The sequence below is a fragment of the Cebus imitator genome, unplaced genomic scaffold, assembly GCF_001604975.1.
Source record: "Cebus imitator isolate Cc_AM_T3 unplaced genomic scaffold, Cebus_imitator-1.0 Scaffold131, whole genome shotgun sequence".
NCBI lineage: Eukaryota > Metazoa > Chordata > Mammalia > Primates > Cebidae > Cebus > Cebus imitator.
This window is the reverse complement of record NW_016107446.1, coordinates 4,896,831-4,914,492: the sequence shown is the minus strand read 5'-3', so window position 1 is coordinate 4,914,492 and position 17,662 is coordinate 4,896,831. Positions and strand designations below refer to the sequence as shown.

The 17,662-nt window shown below is 38.5% G+C and overlaps 1 protein-coding gene and 1 long non-coding RNA gene across 5 annotated transcripts in view; one reads left to right on the top strand and one right to left on the bottom strand.

The window, feature by feature from the left end:
- Positions 1-14,251, top strand: part of SEPTIN10 (septin 10) — a 41,912-nt gene extending 27,661 nt beyond the window's left edge. The window contains exons 7-9 of the mRNA XM_017541150.2: positions 4,483-4,615; positions 10,861-11,048; positions 12,734-14,251. Coding sequence (XP_017396639.1) covers positions 4,483-4,615; positions 10,861-11,048; positions 12,734-12,749 — 337 coding nt within the window. The 3' untranslated portion in view covers positions 12,750-14,251. The remainder of the gene's footprint in view (positions 1-4,482; positions 4,616-10,860; positions 11,049-12,733) is intronic.
- Positions 1-17,662, bottom strand: part of LOC108312965 — a 33,786-nt gene that overhangs the window by 13,256 nt on the left and 2,868 nt on the right. For 3 of the 4 annotated variants that reach the window (XR_001828864.2, XR_001828865.2, XR_001828866.2), the window contains exons 1-2: positions 2,948-3,888; positions 1,907-2,088 (exon numbers count right to left, since the gene is read on the bottom strand). This is a non-coding gene — a long non-coding RNA (uncharacterized LOC108312965). Of the gene's footprint in view, positions 1-1,906; positions 2,089-2,947; positions 3,889-16,684; positions 16,869-17,662 lie in introns of those variants that run through there. The other variant, XR_005202264.1, reaches the window with a different exon arrangement.

The window sequence follows — 17,662 nt, the reverse complement described above, 5'->3', positions numbered from 1 at the left end:
AAAAAAAAAAAAAAAAAAATTATGACAGCAAGTTACTTTTATGCTAGAAAGGGGAATAGTATAGCAAGAAAAGTTTTCATTTGTATTTAATAAATCTGTGATAATAAACAATAATTGCATTAGATTTAGAATACTAACTCTATAGACTATTCCCTTCCAGATCTGACTTTCTTGACCACCTTTTGAAAAATAGGACAAGTTTCTCTATTTGTAATTGGCCTTGTAAATTTACATTGTCAAAAGTTGGAAAGCAGCACAATAAGACACAAAATATGCAGGAGCAGTCCATCACTTTCTTCTGCTGAGATACCATGTTGGGGCAGTCTGATTTGTGATAGTTGGGAATATGGACTTTGGAACAAGTCTAATCTGGTTCAAATGCCAGCGTTTTACTTTTCAGCTATGTTTCTTTGGGCAGATTACTTTCCGTGCTTTAGTTTTCTTATTTAGAATGTCAGTGCTTGCTCTTCAGGGTTGCTGTGGGAATTAAATAGTGAACATAAAGGAGTCTAGAAGAGTACCTATGCAATAGCAGATATTCAATAAATGTTAGGTCTTTTCTCTTCATTAGGTAGGTGTATTTTCCTTGAACAATTCAAGTGCTTGTATAGATTAATGAAGCATTGTTTTAAAAAACTTACATTTGTTATCAATTCAAGATACCATTTTTACATCAAGCTTGTCTCTTTTTTTTTTTTTTTTTTTGAGATGGAGTCTCTCTCTGTCACCCAGGCTGGAGTACAGTGGCACAGGGTGCGATCTTGGCTCATTGCAACCTCTGCCTCCTGGGTTAAAGCAATTCTCTGCCTCATCCTCCTGAGTAGCTGGGATTACAGGCCCATGCCACCATGCCTGGCTAATTTTTTGTATTTTTAGCAGAGATGGGGTTTCACCATCTTGGCGAGGCTGGTCTTGAACTCCTGACCTCGTGATCCACCCACCTTGGCCTTCCAAAGTGCTGGGGTTACAGGCGTGAGCCATTGCGCCCAGCCCTCAAGCTTGTCTTTAGAGACTATGAGTCTGGTGTTGGACTAGTGAAATGTAGTGAGGTTTCTGAAGATGATGAAAGTAGCTGATAAATAGAGGGGCTTCTTTAAAAAAAAGATTAAAACAAACAAAAAAGCCTGGTACAAAGTAAAATGCCTCTTTGGGGTGTGAGACGTGGTGTTCAGGGTATTTTGCACTTTTTAAATCTCTGCTTTTAAGGAGCATATTCCTGCAGGTGTTTAGGATCTGTTCCTTTTTTTTTTTTTTTTTTTTTTGAGACGGAGTCTCACTCTGTCACCCAGGCCAGAGTGCAGCGGCGCGATCTCAGCTCACTGCAACCTCCACCTCCCAGGTTCAAGCAATTCTCTTGCCTCAGCCTCCTGCGTAGCTGGAATTACAGGCGCATGCTACCGCACCCAGCTAATTTTTGTATTTTTAGTAGAGACAGGGTTTCAACATCTTGGCCAGGCTGGTCTTGAACTCCTGACCTCGTGATGCACCCGCCTCGACCTCCCAAAGTGCTGGGATTACAGGCATGAGCCCCCGCTCCCAGCTAGGATCTGTTCCTTCTTGGAACCCCTCCTGTGCATGCCTCACACTCACCTCTTAGCCATGGTAGCTGTTGTGCAGTATTTCTTACTCTGTGTTTCTTTGAACTTACAGAATTCTATACTTAAAAGCTTAATGTCTCCAGTTATAAAATTTAAGATTAATAAGATTCCTTAATTCATCGTATTTTGAAATTGATTGATTTTTATAAGCAATAGAAATTTCTCACTAATGCAGAAATTTATGTTCTCTGTCAAACCTTTGGGATATTCTCATAGCAAGTCCAAATGCAAGGAAGGGCTCAGTGTTTCTGACATGTAGGAAGGCTTATTATACCTCCAAAATGCTACACATAGGAAAGGACAGCTACCTGTAGAGTTCCAGGATAGTCCTTTCCCTCCTGGTTATGCTGGTTAAATCTGCCTCCTCTTCCCAGAAGTTTCTGTTATTGAATGAACATTTATGAAGAAACTGAACTGTCTAGAGAGCTCTGCTGTATAGTCAGTTACAGAGATGAATAAGGATTCATTTTCTGTTCTCAAGATTTGTGACCTATGAGAAAGGAGAGACAGGCAGGATATAAATGCCAGGGAAGTGCTTGGAAGGAACAGTTAATTCTAACTGGGGAGAGTGGGGAAGGCTTTACAGAGGAAGTTGCATGTGAATTTGCCCTTGAGGGACAGAGGATTAGCAGGGCAGCATGGGGGTAGAAAGTGGACGGTGGCCACGAACTGAAGCCTGAAATGCCAGGTGTATTCTAGGAACAATGAATAAGTTGGTGTGGCTGGAACCTGAAGGTGTCGGAATTGTTTGGTGAGAAATGAATCTGGAAATGTATAATTAGGCCTGGTTATAAAGTTTCTTAAGTGCAATTTAAAGGGGGTAGAACCTTATTCCATAGATAGCATAACTTTAATGTGTTGAGAAAAGATAATGAGATCTGTGTTTTTGGTGGAAAATCTAGAGAGTGACAAGAAGAACAAAATGAAAGAAAGGAACTAGAAGCTCAGAGATGAATTAGGAGATTATTGCAAAAGTGAAGGCAGAAAATCACAAAGGTCAGGTTCGGCTGTAATCAGATATCTGTAGAAATGGAAAGAAGGTTATATTAAGAGACTTAGCTTCAGAAACTGAACTAACAGGCCTTGGTAATAAGATATGGAGATAGGGTAAGAGAAGAGTAAAAGGCGACTCATGATTTCAAGTTTCTACATATAGTGATTTCCGGTGAACAGAGGTTAAAAGAGGAACATGTTTGGGCTGAAATGAGGGCATTTCTTTTAAAGGATTTGCTGAAGCAGAGACTTCAGAACTGTAGTACTCCATATCAGCACTAACATGGGTGGCTTCATATCTCATGCTATAGGAAATTTCACATTTTGAGTTACCATGTATAAAAAGATACTGGTACCTGTTACATATATGGGGCCAAACATGAGATGTACAGCAGGTTCTTGAATAATGATGTTTTGTTCAGTGTCATTTTGTTATAACATTGATAAGAAAAATTGATTCCCAGTGAGGGCCACTGTCTGTGTGGAGTTGGCACATTCTCCCTGTATCTGCACAGGTTTTCTCTGGGTTCTCTGGATTCTACATCCCAAAGCTGTAAGTGTTAAGTTCATGGCGTGTCTAAATTGTCCTGGTCTGAGTTGAGTGTGGGTGGTGTGAGTGTGCCCTGCAATGGAATGGCATGCTGTCCAGGGTTGGTTCCTGCTTAGCTTCAAGGGTAGGCTCTAGCCACCCATGACCCTGAACTGGAGTAAGCGAGTTGGAGAATGAATGAATGAATGAATGAATATATATTATTGCAACATATAAATTTATTAAATACAATAACTACAGAAATATAGGACAATAAGCAATGCAGTGTGAAAGTGCTCAGTGAACCTGCCATATTTGTTATTGTTTATTTTTGAACTGCATTGTGGTAGGAGGTGATCTTTACAATTGTCCCTTTGCAAACATTTATTCCGTGATTTCACCTCCACCACGATGACTACCATCACTCACGGATGCAGCAAAAATTGGATAATTAATTGTCCTACTTATTTTTGTTAATTTTTCTTAAATGTGTATATAGCTCACATTTATTTCAATCTTTAATATTAAAAGAGTTTTGAGTCTTTACTTAGACATTTGATGTTTTTGTGACCAGAAATATGCCATAGGAACCTAATTCTTATTTATATCAATTACTCTATGGTAAAAATTGGTTTAAATTATACATTGCTTCACTTAAAGTTGCAGTTTTCAAGAACCTATTGGTGGCATTAAGTGAGCACTTGTATTTTTGCAAGTTTATTATATCACTTTTTTTTTTTTTTGGAGATTGAGTCTCGCTCTGTCACCCAGGCTGGAGTGCAGTGGTGCGATCTTGGCTCACTGCAACCTCCACCTCCTGGGCTCAAACAATTCTTCTGCCTCAGCCTCTCATGTAGCTGGAACTGCAGGTGCACGCCACCACACCTGACTAATTTTTAGTAGAGACAGGGTTTCACCATGTTGGACAGGCTGGTCTTAAACTCCTGACCTCAGGTGATCCGCCTACCTCAGCCTCCCAAAGTGCTGGGATTATAGGCATGAGCCACCATGCCTGGCCAATTATATCACTTGGTTGTTTTGAGACATAGTCTCGCTCTCTTGCCCTGGCTGCAGGGCAATGGCGTGATCTTGGCTATTGTACCCTCTGCCTCCCGGGTTCAAGTGATTCTCCCACCTCAGTCTCCCAAGTAGCTGGGATTACAGGCATCTGCCATCATGCTGGGCTAATTTTTGTGTTTTTGTAGAGATGGGGTTTGACCATCTTGGCCAGGCTGGTTTTGAACTCCTGACCTTAGGTGATCCGCCTGCCTCACCTTCCTAAGTCTTGGTATTACAGGCGTGAGCCACCACACTTGGCCTATGTAATTTTTTAACAGAAGAGTAACACAAATAACTTTTTAGTCTTCAAGAGACCTATGAAGCCAAAAGACATGAGTTTCATGGTGAACGTCAGAGGAAGGAAGAAGAAATGAAGCAGATGTTTGTGCAGCGAGTAAAGGAGAAAGAAGCCGTATTGAAAGAAGCTGAGAGAGAGGCAAGTATGCTGGTTTGATGTGATTTGCATTTATTTTTTAGATGTCCTATTAATTTGGAGAATTTATTCCAAGAATTTACTTGAAATACTTTTGTAGGCAACTTGTTCTTTAAAATGTAGCTTTTCCAACACATAGTCTTTGAATATTGACTTAAAAATGATAGTCTGAAATTAAATGAAAACTTTGGCCTTCTTTTTTTTAAGCAGTACATTTATGGAGTGACTAATCGTTGAAATTCTTACAATGAACTGGAAGCTGTAGCAGCTGCCTTCTTGGGTGCAGGCATTTTTCTTTTGTGGAATCCATGAATCTATGGTGTACAATTTTTAGGTGCCTTGTTCAACCAGTCCCAGTGGTAGTTTGTCTCTGTTAGTGCCAAGGCTAAAAGAAGAAACACCACTGGATGTTTTCTTGTGCCTGGCAGGGTAAGCCACATTTGCCACAGGCCAACGTCTGAAGATAGTGGGCATCATAGCCACAGTGGCAACACAGTGTATGCATCTTACTGCGATGCCTTTCAAATGATGACCTTCCCTTTGTCATCTCACTCCTGTAACTGAGACCAAAGATAATTTTGGCCTTTTGAACAAATATTCTTCCATTTCCCTTTAGAAATGGTTTATCAAGGACTTGTAGTGGACTAGGTTACTAAGAAATATTTTAACCATGAGCCATAAACGTTTTTATTGTGCCTTAATAAAGCCTTTTTTGAGTGTTGCTGGGGTGGCTGTTTGCCTGAAATGGATATCTGTGAAGGCTGTGATGTAGCTTTACTTCCCTTTTGAACTCAGTCTCTCAGGGTGCAGTTAGGTGGTCTAAATCAGTGGTCCCCAACATTTTTGGCACCAGGGACCAGTTTCATGGAAGACAGTTTTTCCATGGACCACGGGAGATGGTTTCAGGATGAAACTGTTCTACCTCAGATCATCAGGCATTTGATTTTCATAAGGAGTGCACAACCTAGATCCCTCCCATGTGCAGTTCACAATAGAGTTTGCGCTCCTATGGGAATCTGATGCCACTACTGATCTGACAGGAGGCGGAACTCAGGTAGTTATGCTTGTTTGCCTGCCCCTCACCTCATGCTATACAGCTGAGTTCCTAACAGGCTATTGACCAGTACTGGCCCACGGCCTGGGGTTGAGGACTCCTGGTCTAGATGACCGTAGCCCGGCACCAAAAATTCACCACTGAACTTGCATAGCTTTGTTTGCTTCTAGTTCTCAAGCAGCAATTTAGGTTTTGAGTAAAGCTATTTTCTTGAAAATATACAATTTCTTGAAGAGTCAATCTGTAATCCAATTGTGCTAGTTTATTATTTCAAGTACATTTATATTGCTATGTAAATGAACCCTGCAGGAAATGGTTTTGTAAAAGTAATAGTTTACTAATTTATTTATAATTTGAATTTTGATGTTCTGTTTGGAAAAAGTTCAAACAACAGAAAAGTGAAAGTATAGGATACCTGTGTTCTTCCCTTTACCTAAGAAAATAGGAATATCATAATCTCACCCAATCTTCAGTCCTTATTCAGATTTCCCCAATTGCCCCAAGATTGGCTTTCGTTCCTTTTTGTTTGGTGATTTTTCTGTTTTTGTTTTTGAACCAGGATGCAATCACAGATTGCATATTGCACATGGATATTATGTTTGTTTAGTTTCTTCTCTTTTATTCAGAAGTTTCTCTCTTATATAGCATGATTCTTAGTTTTACCAATTCACTAATAAAAAGATACCACTCAAAACATTATTTAATTGTATATTAAAGGACTGTTATTTAAAATGCCCTTGCCAGTATTATTGTGAAACAAATATCCCTTAATTTATCTTTTGTATAAATCTAGATTTTTATATGTAGCTTAGTAAAATGCTGTGTACTTAGATAAGGGTGTGTGAACATTAGATGATTAGAGTGGGGAGATGCACAGAACAAATGATGTCTCCAAATATCGTTGACGTGCTGTCTTTCCTATACCTTTATTGACAAAATTCTAGAAGAACTAATGAGGCATCCTACATGTGACACACCAATTTCCCATATGCCTTCCCCCACTACAAGAAAAAGTACATAGTTTATATTTATCCCTCAAGTGACATGACCATCATTAAGGTATTATTTCTTCTCAATATGATATGTCAGTCTTATCTTGGGATAACTTTTTCATTTAACATTTATACCCCTTGTATTTTCAAAAAGTAATTTACAATTTCTCAGTAATTTACAATTTTAAACTGCAGCTGCATTACAACCATGAACACGAGGAGAACAGGAGCCTTATAATACCGGGTATGAAGAAGGGACTTGCACAGAGGGTAGCCGAGAGTCCTGCATCGAGGGAATTTTTAAATGAACACGAAGACTGGGCTGTAACTTCTAGGCAGGCCGGGCAGAAGGGACCACACAGAGCTTAGATGGAAGTCATCTGCTAGCTCAGCAGAGAAGTATTTTCCTTAGCATTTATTTCTAATTTCTAAAAATGGGGCTGGGTATGGTGGCTCATGCCTATAATCCTAGCGCTTTGGGATGCCTAAGTGGGTGGATTACTTGAGATCAGGAGTTCAAGACCAGCCTGGCCAATATAGTGAAACCCATCCCTACTAAAAATACAAAATTTAGCCAGGTGTAGTGGCATGTGCCTGTAATCCCAGCTACTCAGGAGGCTGAGGCAGGAGAATCGCTTGAACCCAGGAGGCAGAGGTTGCAGTGAGCCAAGATTGTGCCACCACACTCCAGCCTGGGCTACCAAAAAAAAAAAAAAAAAAAAAAAAAAAGTGTGGGGGGGAATGCTTTTAAAAGGATCCTTGAGTAACAGAATGTGTAGTATCCTTAAAATTAGTGTTTACAAAAGATACGCGTTGTACGGTAGTCCCCCCTTATTCTCAGTTTCTTTCTGAGGTTTCAGTTACCGGTGGTCAACCATGGTCTGAAAATATTACAATAAGATATTTTGAGAGAGAGAGAGAGAAAGAGACCACATTCACGTAACTTTTATTACATGTATTGTTATAATAGTTCTATTTTATTGTTGTTGTCAGTTTCTTACTGTGCCTTAACTTTACCATAGGTGTCCATATATAGGAAAAAACATAGGGTACAGCACTACCTGTGGTTTCAGCTGTTCTCCCAGAGTTTTGGAACATATTTCCCAAGGAATAGGGCGGACTATTGTACCATATTGATGGCTTAATCTTAAGAGAATTGGTGACTATCAATAGCACAGAAGATCCCTTGTTTTTAATTTTTTGAGAATTTGAAAATATATTTGAATTAACTGCCTGTTGTAGTGAATAATGGAACCATGCATGAATGCTTCATGTATATGGAATAGACTGTTGGTAGCCAAAGCTTGAAATGCCATGCAGTGTGAATAATAGTCCTGCCCCGCCCCCCGTTGTTTAATTTTTCCTCTTTGTATTTTTCCTGGAATTTTTTAGTCAACCTCATGAATGATGTATGAAGTGCCCTGTGACCTTTCGAGATATTTTAGTGTGCATATGAGGTATGCAACCTCCATTTGAGTAACCAGAGAACTATCTCTATTCATGTGATAGAAACCTTCCCCTACTGCTTCCTTTCCAGACTTTGCCCTGCTCCTGCTGCTATCCCACATCCTGGGTGCACACATGTTCAGAGAGCTCTCTGTTTGTGCCACTGATTTGAATGACAGCTGGGGAGCCTGCCTCTTTAAACACACACACATACCTAATATGTAACTTTTTTAAAAGCAAGAATCATTTAAAAAAGCAAATACTAAGGAACTGATGCTTCTCTGAAAAGGTATCCTCTGGAATAAAAGCTTCTTAGGTTAGAAGGGCCTTAATCATCTGTTTCAGCCTTGTTTCCATTTGAATACTTTTCCTGTCAGGTGCTCACTGGCTCACGGGACAACCTATTCCATATTTGGAACATAACAGTTTTTATTAGAACGGAGTTGAGCTCCCTAGTTTCTTCCCTCAGTCTCTGATTTTCAGTGAAATATTTCCTCAACTATTATATATCATCTTTTTCTAGACACCAAGTCCTGCTTTGTTTGCATGAATGCTAGGTTGCTACCCAGAACTAAAATGTTAATCTCAGATTTACCTAACCAGACCAGAGGACCAAAAACAAGGTTATCTTTTAAAATGTAGATTCTAGACACTGTGGTTGTGTTGTTAGAAGGCACAGCACACAGCTGATTCATATGGAGCTGACACTGATTCACATGGAGCTGGCCTGACACCCTAGATTTTTTTGGTGGGAGTAAGCCACAATTAAACCAGCTCTACCTACATTCTTCCTTGGACCGTGTCTCTTTGAACTTGCATTCAGAACTTCACATAATGTTCATCTGTATTTCTTCTCATTACTAGTTCTTCTACATCTTTTAGAATTCTTTTATGAGCAGCATTGTGTGCTGCTCTAGGGGTATAAAAATGAGAAAGATGTAGTTCCTAAGTAATCCTCCGGGAGACATTGCTCCCACAGTTACCCAGCACATGTGTGCTAAGAGTTTCTCTTTTGCAGCTGTAACAGAGCAAAGCACACAGAAAGAACTACCCATGGTGGCGGCTGGAGCAAGCTGAGATTTCTATTTTTTGTTAATAACAATGGATAATATTTATTGAGTGTTTACTCAATGCCAGCCATCATGGTAAAAATACTAAATAGATTTTTTTCTTTTGGTATATCCCAGTTTTTTTAAAGCTTCCTTTTTATTTTTAAGTTTCCAGAGTTTTACATGAATGCCCTTCATTGCTTTGAGACATATGCCTTCTATAATCCATATAGGGCATTCCTTAAATTGTGGAGCGAAATAAAGTAAAAGACCTGCCTGCCCCTAAGTTGACATCCAAGGTGAACATTGCTCCCTTTATATGGTTTATCAAGGTGATTTTCAGCCCCAAGGAGATGAAAAGTACTGAATTGTGTCCTTTAAATATTTTTTCTTCTGCTTTTTTTGCTTGAGATAAATCTCTTGATGTAACCTTATGGACTTTTGTGAAACTCATTTAACAGTTGTATAGGGGAAGAATAACCCCTGTAGGTTCTTAATTGGAATAACTCCTTTCTCAGATTAACAAAAGGAAAACAAACAGTTTATTAGCATGTATATTTCACATATACATGGGAGATACAGTTAGTAATAGTTCTCAAAGAGGCATCTGCATCCTGCCTTCTATAGCATCTTCAACAAAGAACAGTTAAATTTTAGAGAAATGACAAGACAAAGGAAAAGGACTTGGAGTCTCTCGGGGTAGCAACTTGGAGGAAGGCACATAGCTGGCAGATGGAGGCTAGTCAGTAAAGCTAGTTAATGTAGATCTGTCTGGCACCAGTCTCCAGTCCCAAAAGGGTCTGAAGTTGTCTTTGGTGGTTAACCTTTGTGCTCTCTGGTTGGGGTAGGGAGCTGGATACCTTTTCTTTGTACATCTATATCCTGCCTTTAGGCACCTAAAGGGAGGTCAGAGAGCTTTTCTGTGTCTGCTGCTTCTTGGTTGCCCTCAGCTCAACAGTCCTGCACATTCTGCTCTCCCAAAGCTTTATTAAAGCTATTTAGCATTAATTTATTCTTTGATTTTATCTTTATTGGATACTTAGGCTATTTTTTTTTCCTATTGTAGTATACATTGTACTCCAATGAGTATTTTTATGTATAAAGCTTTCTCTGAATTTAGGGTTTTTTAAAGCCTAGATTTCAAGACATTGAAAGACTATGGAAAAATACAATACAGTTTTAACGTTCTTGACATAGTTGACAGTTGACACTTGCTTTCCAGTGATGTTTACCAGTGCAATTTTACAGTAACTGTTTACTGCACATATTTTATTTAGAAAATAGCATTGCTGTTTTTTTCCTTTCTGGTAATTTCCTTCTGTATTTTACATCTGTTACTTTTATTGAGCATGGACTTGAGAGACTTTAAGAGGTTTTGTGGGGAAAATATACAGTGAGAAAATAAAAACTAGGAAAATGTCACGTTTTTAAAACAGTTTTGTTTAAAGACTATGATATTTATTATATTTGGTTTAAGCATTTTTTTTTTTTTTTGCATGGGAACTCATTTAAAATAAAACTTACCAAGGGAATTCCATATGTAAACTTTTCCTTGAAGCATGAACTATTGAGACTTTAGGAAGATTTGGAGATAACTGTAGGTTACTGTGTATTGCGCCATGGGGTCCACTTTTGTGTTGTTGAGCGGCAGAGCATTTCTCTGCTGCCATGCTGTGTCAGTGGTGGGGATTGCACTTTTGTTTCCAGCTACAGGCCAAGTTTGAGCACCTTAAGAGACTTCACCAAGAAGAGAGACTGAAGCTTGAAGAAAAGAGAAGACTTTTGGAAGAAGAAATAATTGCTTTCTCTAAAAAGAAAGCTACCTCCGAGATATTCCACAACCAGCCCTTTCTAGCAACAGGCAGCAATCTGAGGAAGGACAAGGACCGTAAGAAGTAAGAGGCCTAGTCACCCTCCCTGGCAGCCCTGCTTGCACTTGTCACATTGCCCTGTCGGATCTTCCTTGTGCTTCTTACTTCTGCTTCCTTATGCTTTGTCTGCCCCCCACAACTAAATATCAGCTCCTGAAGAGGAAAGACCTTGTCCCTCTTGTTCACTGCTGTTTTCCCAGCATCTAGAACAGCACCTGGCACATGTTATGTGTCAGTGAGTATTTGCTAAAATGAATGAATGAATGAACAAAATAGAAAATCATCACAGTGTAAAAAGGATCAGTTAGCTGAAGGGGAAATGGTTGCTCTTATTTAATAGCCCAGCCGTGGCCCTAGTACACAGCTAATGGCCACTGACCTGCCATGAGTTATTTTGAATTTCATGTCTAAATGAAGCTGTGCCCTTTGTTGGGGAATTACAGACATAAAATAGTATTTTACTAAACTAATTATTAGGTTCGATTTTTTAGAACAAATTCTACTGATACTGATTTTGTGAGAATTTTTATTTTAATAAGGGAACAAAGCTGTCGATTCGAACTCCTGTGCGTTGATGTCAGAGCTTGTGAAACCAATGGTGGACGTAAAGATGCAGAGAAAGGTAGAGAGGGCCACAGTGCAAGGGGGCGGCCATGAGTAGCATGTGGATGATAATCACAAGGCGTGTAGGTTTGGGGTATGTGTTAAAATCAGTTACTCAAGTTTTAGAAAATAAGTTTATTTTTCCTTTTTGATAATTTCCTTCTGTACTTTATGTCCCTTGTTTTATTTCTTCCACTTAAGATGTCCCTGTCAGTTTACTTATTTGGCTGTTGAGGAAATTCATCATGCCTTGTTCTGTTCAGAATGCTCATCTGTGGGACTCTGCCTCAGTTTGCTGTAGCTGCCTCTGTGTTAGCAGCATCCTCTGCTCCCATGTTCCCTTCTATTTCAGACCCATTTTCAGAATATTGCAACTCACCTTTAAAATAAGAGGACATAACCTTGGCTCATGGTGGCTTTCAAGTTTTTATATATAGAGAAGTAAATCCACAGGACTTTGGCAGATTTTATTGGCCTATATACTTTACAGGTATTTTTGGAAAAAAGGAATTCTCATGTATGATCTTTTAACGTAAGCTCTCCAAGAGCATGGATCTTTATCTTGTTTATTGATATAGTCATCCCCAGAGCCTAGAACAGTGTCTGCTACATAGCAGGCATGCAATTTTTTGTTAAAGAATAAATATAATAGTAGTATAAAAGCTATATTTTATTCAAGCATTGAATTTTGAAAGATAAACTATACAGTTATTACTGCTTTTCAACCTGCTTTGGATTTTAAAGCTAATGGATCTTTTATTAATATATTTTTTTCTTCATCTTAACCCAGTGTTACTAAAATTAGATTTCCCATTTTTTTCTCATATATGAAAGATAAATTACATTTACCTTGTAAAAATTATCACCCTACTCCACTTGAGAACCCTGCTGTTTGCAAAATCAGGACCAAGCCCATATTTTTTGAGAGCTCTTCTAGAAGAATTTATCTTCAAGAAAATATGGCTTGGTGTTTTTGGTTTTTTTTTCTTTTTCAAAGTCCTGTAGCTAGATATCCTATAATATATTAGATGCATATTTGCTAATTTTTACTTCTTGAATGTTTTTTTAAAAAATTGTACCAATTAAAAGATTCTTTTTTTTTCCAGCTCCAATTTTTTGTAAAACAGAAGTTCCAGAGCACAGAAGGTCATCATCACAAGCAAACTTTATTAAAAAAAAAAACAACTAGAAATATGCTTTGATTTTGTTGTTTTTATTTGCTTTATCACTTCATCTATATTTGGTGAACGGCCACAGTTACTGATATTTATGGAAAAGTACCTTCAAGCACAAGGTCAATATGTAAGCCAGAGTGAATGATATTTTAAGTTGAGCATCTCTAATTAAAAAATCTGAAATCCAAAAGCTTCAAAATCTAAATCTTTTTGAGCACTGACTTGACCCCACGAGTGGAAAATTCCCCACCTGACACCTTTGCTTTCTGATGGTTCAATTTAAACAGATTTTGTTTCTTGCACAAAATTACTAAAAATGTTGTATAAATTACTTTCAGGCTATATGTATAAGGTGTATGTGAAACATAAATGAATTATGTAATTAGAGCCAGGTCCCATTGTGTATATGCAGATATTCTAGAATCTGAAATCCGAAACATTTCTGGTGGCTAGCATTTTGGATAAGGGATACTTAACTTGTACCTATATATTCATATATATTCACTGTTAGAAATTTTTAGGTTGCTGTTTTGTGATGACTAAATCTTTTCTGTTGCTACCAAGCTATTGTCACTGCAGTGCATTATACCAAAGAGCACGGTGTCAGTGCCATTGAAAATACAGAACCCATTCATATCGGGGCTATCTGATTGCATTTATAGTCCTAGATGAACCTTTTTTATATATACTAAAAATTTGGGGGAATATGTTTTGGGATCTATTATAGAGCTAAAACTCTAACCTCTTAATAGTTTTATAGAACTAAAATTTTTGATACAGTTACCCTATTGGTGATATGATCTTAAGCTTTTGTGTCAAATTATTTAACATGATGACTTCATGCTTCAGGATGCCTTATTGTGGCTGATGTATTACTGTGGTGAAACAAAATATCTTTAAAAGTTAAAACATCCAGCTATATAAACTTTTTTCTAATGAGAAAGTACCTTTGAACATGGGTGTATCACAGTTTTCATTAGGAAAATATTTCAATACATACTTGTTTAAACTCTGCCTTCCAGGGGAAATATAATAAGGTTGAATCATTTTGTTAAAAATATTTTTTAAGAAAATATGAACATCTGAATATTAAAGATATAAAAATGCAGATAATTCATATTTTATGTGATGTTTGCATTCAGTGCCTTACTGTTCTCAACACTAATGATTTCTAACATTTCTTAACATTCGTAGATAAATTTTCATTTTTTGTACTTGAATATTCTAAATAAAACTGACATTTACTCTTGACAAATAAAACATATCTATATATTTACTAAAATGTGTTTAATTTTCCTTTTTGAAAACTCATTTTAAAGGCAATTACATTTTTTAATTATTTTGAAGATGAGGTATTTTATGAGTATTTTCAGACAAAACATATTAGTCTGTGTCAGATTGTGAGCAATCATAAAGTCATCTAAGTTGTAAATAAAGCCTTGCATAGCACAATTTATCTGTACACGTTAAATTTTATTTTTGCATTTGAAATGCACAAATGTCAGTCTTTTAAAACTTCAGTAAATTAAATTAAACGTGTCACAGAACAAGCTCAGAAGTTTCTTCTCAAGATCAGTGACACCCAGGTTCTGGTAGGCGGGGAGTCCTGGAGGGTAGGCGACCTGAGGTACAAAGCCAGGCCAGCGCAACGGTACTTAGTGCCAGCTGAGCAGGCTACTCACAGAGGGGCTTGGTGACACTGTGGGAGTGTTTGTTATATATGTGGCTATATTTGACCACACTGTTTATAAAGCAGCTGTCCTTGACTCTGAAGAATGTATTTTGAAGTGTGAGATGGGTTGTTGGAATGGTAAACAGTTACTCAAGTTTTAGTTGAAAATAACTTAATGGAAACCTGCCGAAGACTCTGGACTTAACAGGAGGGCTGTCATTTTGCACTGCTGATGACTGCTGTGAGAAAGCCTCACTCCTGCTTCAACCACAATGTGAATTTTTAATGTATTTCATATATTTGGGTTCCATGTAAGATTTTATTTTCAAAGTTGGACAACCAAGAAAAAAAATTAACAATGACTTCTTATTACAAAGCTAATTTATTATCAGGCACAAGATTAGAAAATGAATTATCCACTGATGCTTAAATTAATCTCCTGGGAATAAAATAAAGCTAGTCATGTTTTGTTGAAAAATTTTTCCTATTAAGCTTATGAAACAATTGCCTCTAACAGTCATTAATCCTGGTATGTACTCCCTCTGACTTTTAAAGCTCTTTGGCATAGACTAGGATTTGAGCTTCAAAGCAACACAAGGAAAAAGCATTACCGGGATTATTATCACCATATTGTGAATGAACTCAGTATAGGCCCCACGTTCGTATTGGGCCTGGAAATGGGGACACAACGTGATTCGGGCCATCCATGCATCGTGGAATAGCCGGAGCAGGTTGGACAGGCAAGCGGGTTTGGAGCAGGGCACTCTCAGGGTGTCTGTCTCCTCACAGAGCACAAGGACCCATCAAAGGAAGTGACTGGTCCTGAGAGACTGGAGCAACTTGTCCAGTGAATGAAAGAAGAAGGCAGACCCAGTACAAGGCACAGCATGTTGTATGCACTGGAAAGTAGTTGAGCACTGTCAGTACCAGGGAGGAGTGGGGCTCCAGTAAGGGTCAGGTTTCAGAAGCAGGTAAGGACTGGGTCAGGAAAGTTTGTAAGTGCTATCTGGCAGGCGGTGGGAGCCATTGAAAGGTTTGGCCTCATAAAGTTAGGTGTTCTCCAGTGTTTATGGGAAGGAGATATTGGCAGACAGGGGAGCTGGGCCAGGGGCAGGCCAACCCTTTAGAGAGATATAATGGACTCACCTAAGGAGTGTTTAAACAATACTCATGTAGAAAGGAATGTATAGTAATGAAAATGGTAGCCGTATGGATAAATCCAAATGAATAGCCTGTATAAAATAATGATAACGTCTTATGGACTTGAAAATACACAGTGAATTAAATTATGAGAAAATAATGGCATAAAAATTGGGGATGGGGTAAATCGAGGGGTCTCAGGTTCTTGCATTAACTGGGAAATGATGAGGAGTCCCAGTCACAGGTAAGTCACAATTGCTTCTCGCCATCTCTAGGGTAACCATACAACATGGTGATTTAACTTCCAGACTAATAGGAAAACTGGTTTTAAAATGCTGATACAGAAGAAAGTGAGAAGCTACAGGAAATAGCACAGGTATGACAACCAGAACACATGTAATATGGTAGATTTAGACCCACATATATCAGTAAGTACTTAGATTACATGATCTTAAGTTTTTTTAGATAAGTTTCCTAAAAAGGCAGCTATATGTAGTTTACAAGAGAACAGTCTAGAACTTTGCTTTTATAGACCAGAGAAAGGTTAAAAGAAGATGGGAATAGATATATTATTCAAATTTTAATGAAAAGCTAATGTGTAGCTTTTTTGTTTTGTTTTGTATTGAGACAGTCTTGCTCTATTGCTCAAGTTGTTATGCAGCAGTGGCGCAGTCATAGCTCACTGCAGCCTAAACTCCTGGGCTCCAGCAATCCTGCTGTCTTAGGCACATCACCATGCCTCACTTTTTTTTTTTTTTTTTTTTTTGGTAGAGACAGAGTCTTGCCCAAGCTGGTCTCAAACTCCTGGCCTCAAGTGATCCTCCCACCTCAGCCTCCCAAAGTGTTGGAGTTACAGGCATGAGCCATTGTGCCTGGCCAATATTTTCTGCATATTAAGAGAACTTTAAGGCCAAAAGCATTGCTAGGGATGAAGAGAGACCTGTAAAATAAATAGCAGTCTGAACTATACATCCCTATGTACAAAATAATAGCTTCAGTGTATGTAAAGCAAAAATTGATGGGAATATAGGAAAATTCAGATTCACACTTAGTGTGAGATTTAAACATACCACTTGTGTATGATGGGACAAACAGACTAAAAATCAGAGCAGATATGGGAGACTTGAAGAACACATAGCAACAGCCTTGGCCTTGTGAGCATAGATAAAACAGTGCACCCAGAGAATGCTCATTATTTTCAAGCACACGTGGAACATGGAGTTGACTGTTTTACTATAAAGCAAGCCTCAATACCTTTAAAGGAATGAAATCATACAGATTATGTTGTTGATTATAATACAGTTAAGATAGAAACCAATAATAAAAAGCTAAAAAATTCCTGTATCTAAGGGAACTTGTTTTGCTCAGCACCATACAACCTAGCAATCCCAGTCCTAGATGTGTACTCAAGAGGAAAGAAGACATGTTCGATCAGGACCCGTCTAAAAGTTTGTGGCAGCCTTCATCTGCCAAAACCCAAAACAACGCAAGTGTCCATCAACTGGTGAACACATAAACAAGTTGTGGTTCATCCATACAATGAAAAGGAACAAGCTACAGGTATGTACAAAACCACAGATTAATCCCAATTATATTATGCTCTTAAGCCAGATGTAGAAGGCTGCGTATAGCATGACGTCATTTATGTGACATTTTTTTTCCAAAGCAAAACTATAAGGACAAAGCTGTGGTTGTGGCCAGATTCACACCTGTAATCCCAGCACTTTGGGAGGCCAAGGTGGGTGGATCACCTGAGGCCGGGTGTTCAAGACCAGCCTGGCCAGCATGGTGAAAACCCTGTCTTACTAAAAATAAAAAATTGGCTGGGCGCTGTGGCTCATGCCTGTAATCCTAGCACTTTGGAAGGCCAGCGTGGGTGGATCACCTGAGGTCTGGAGTTCAAGACCAGCCTGGCCAACATGGGGAAACCCCATCTCTTCTAAAAATATGAAAATTAGCTGGGCATGATAGTGCATGCCTGTAATCCCAGCTACTCAGGAGGCTGAGGCAGGAGAGACGCTTGAACCAGGGAGGTGGAGGTTGCAGTG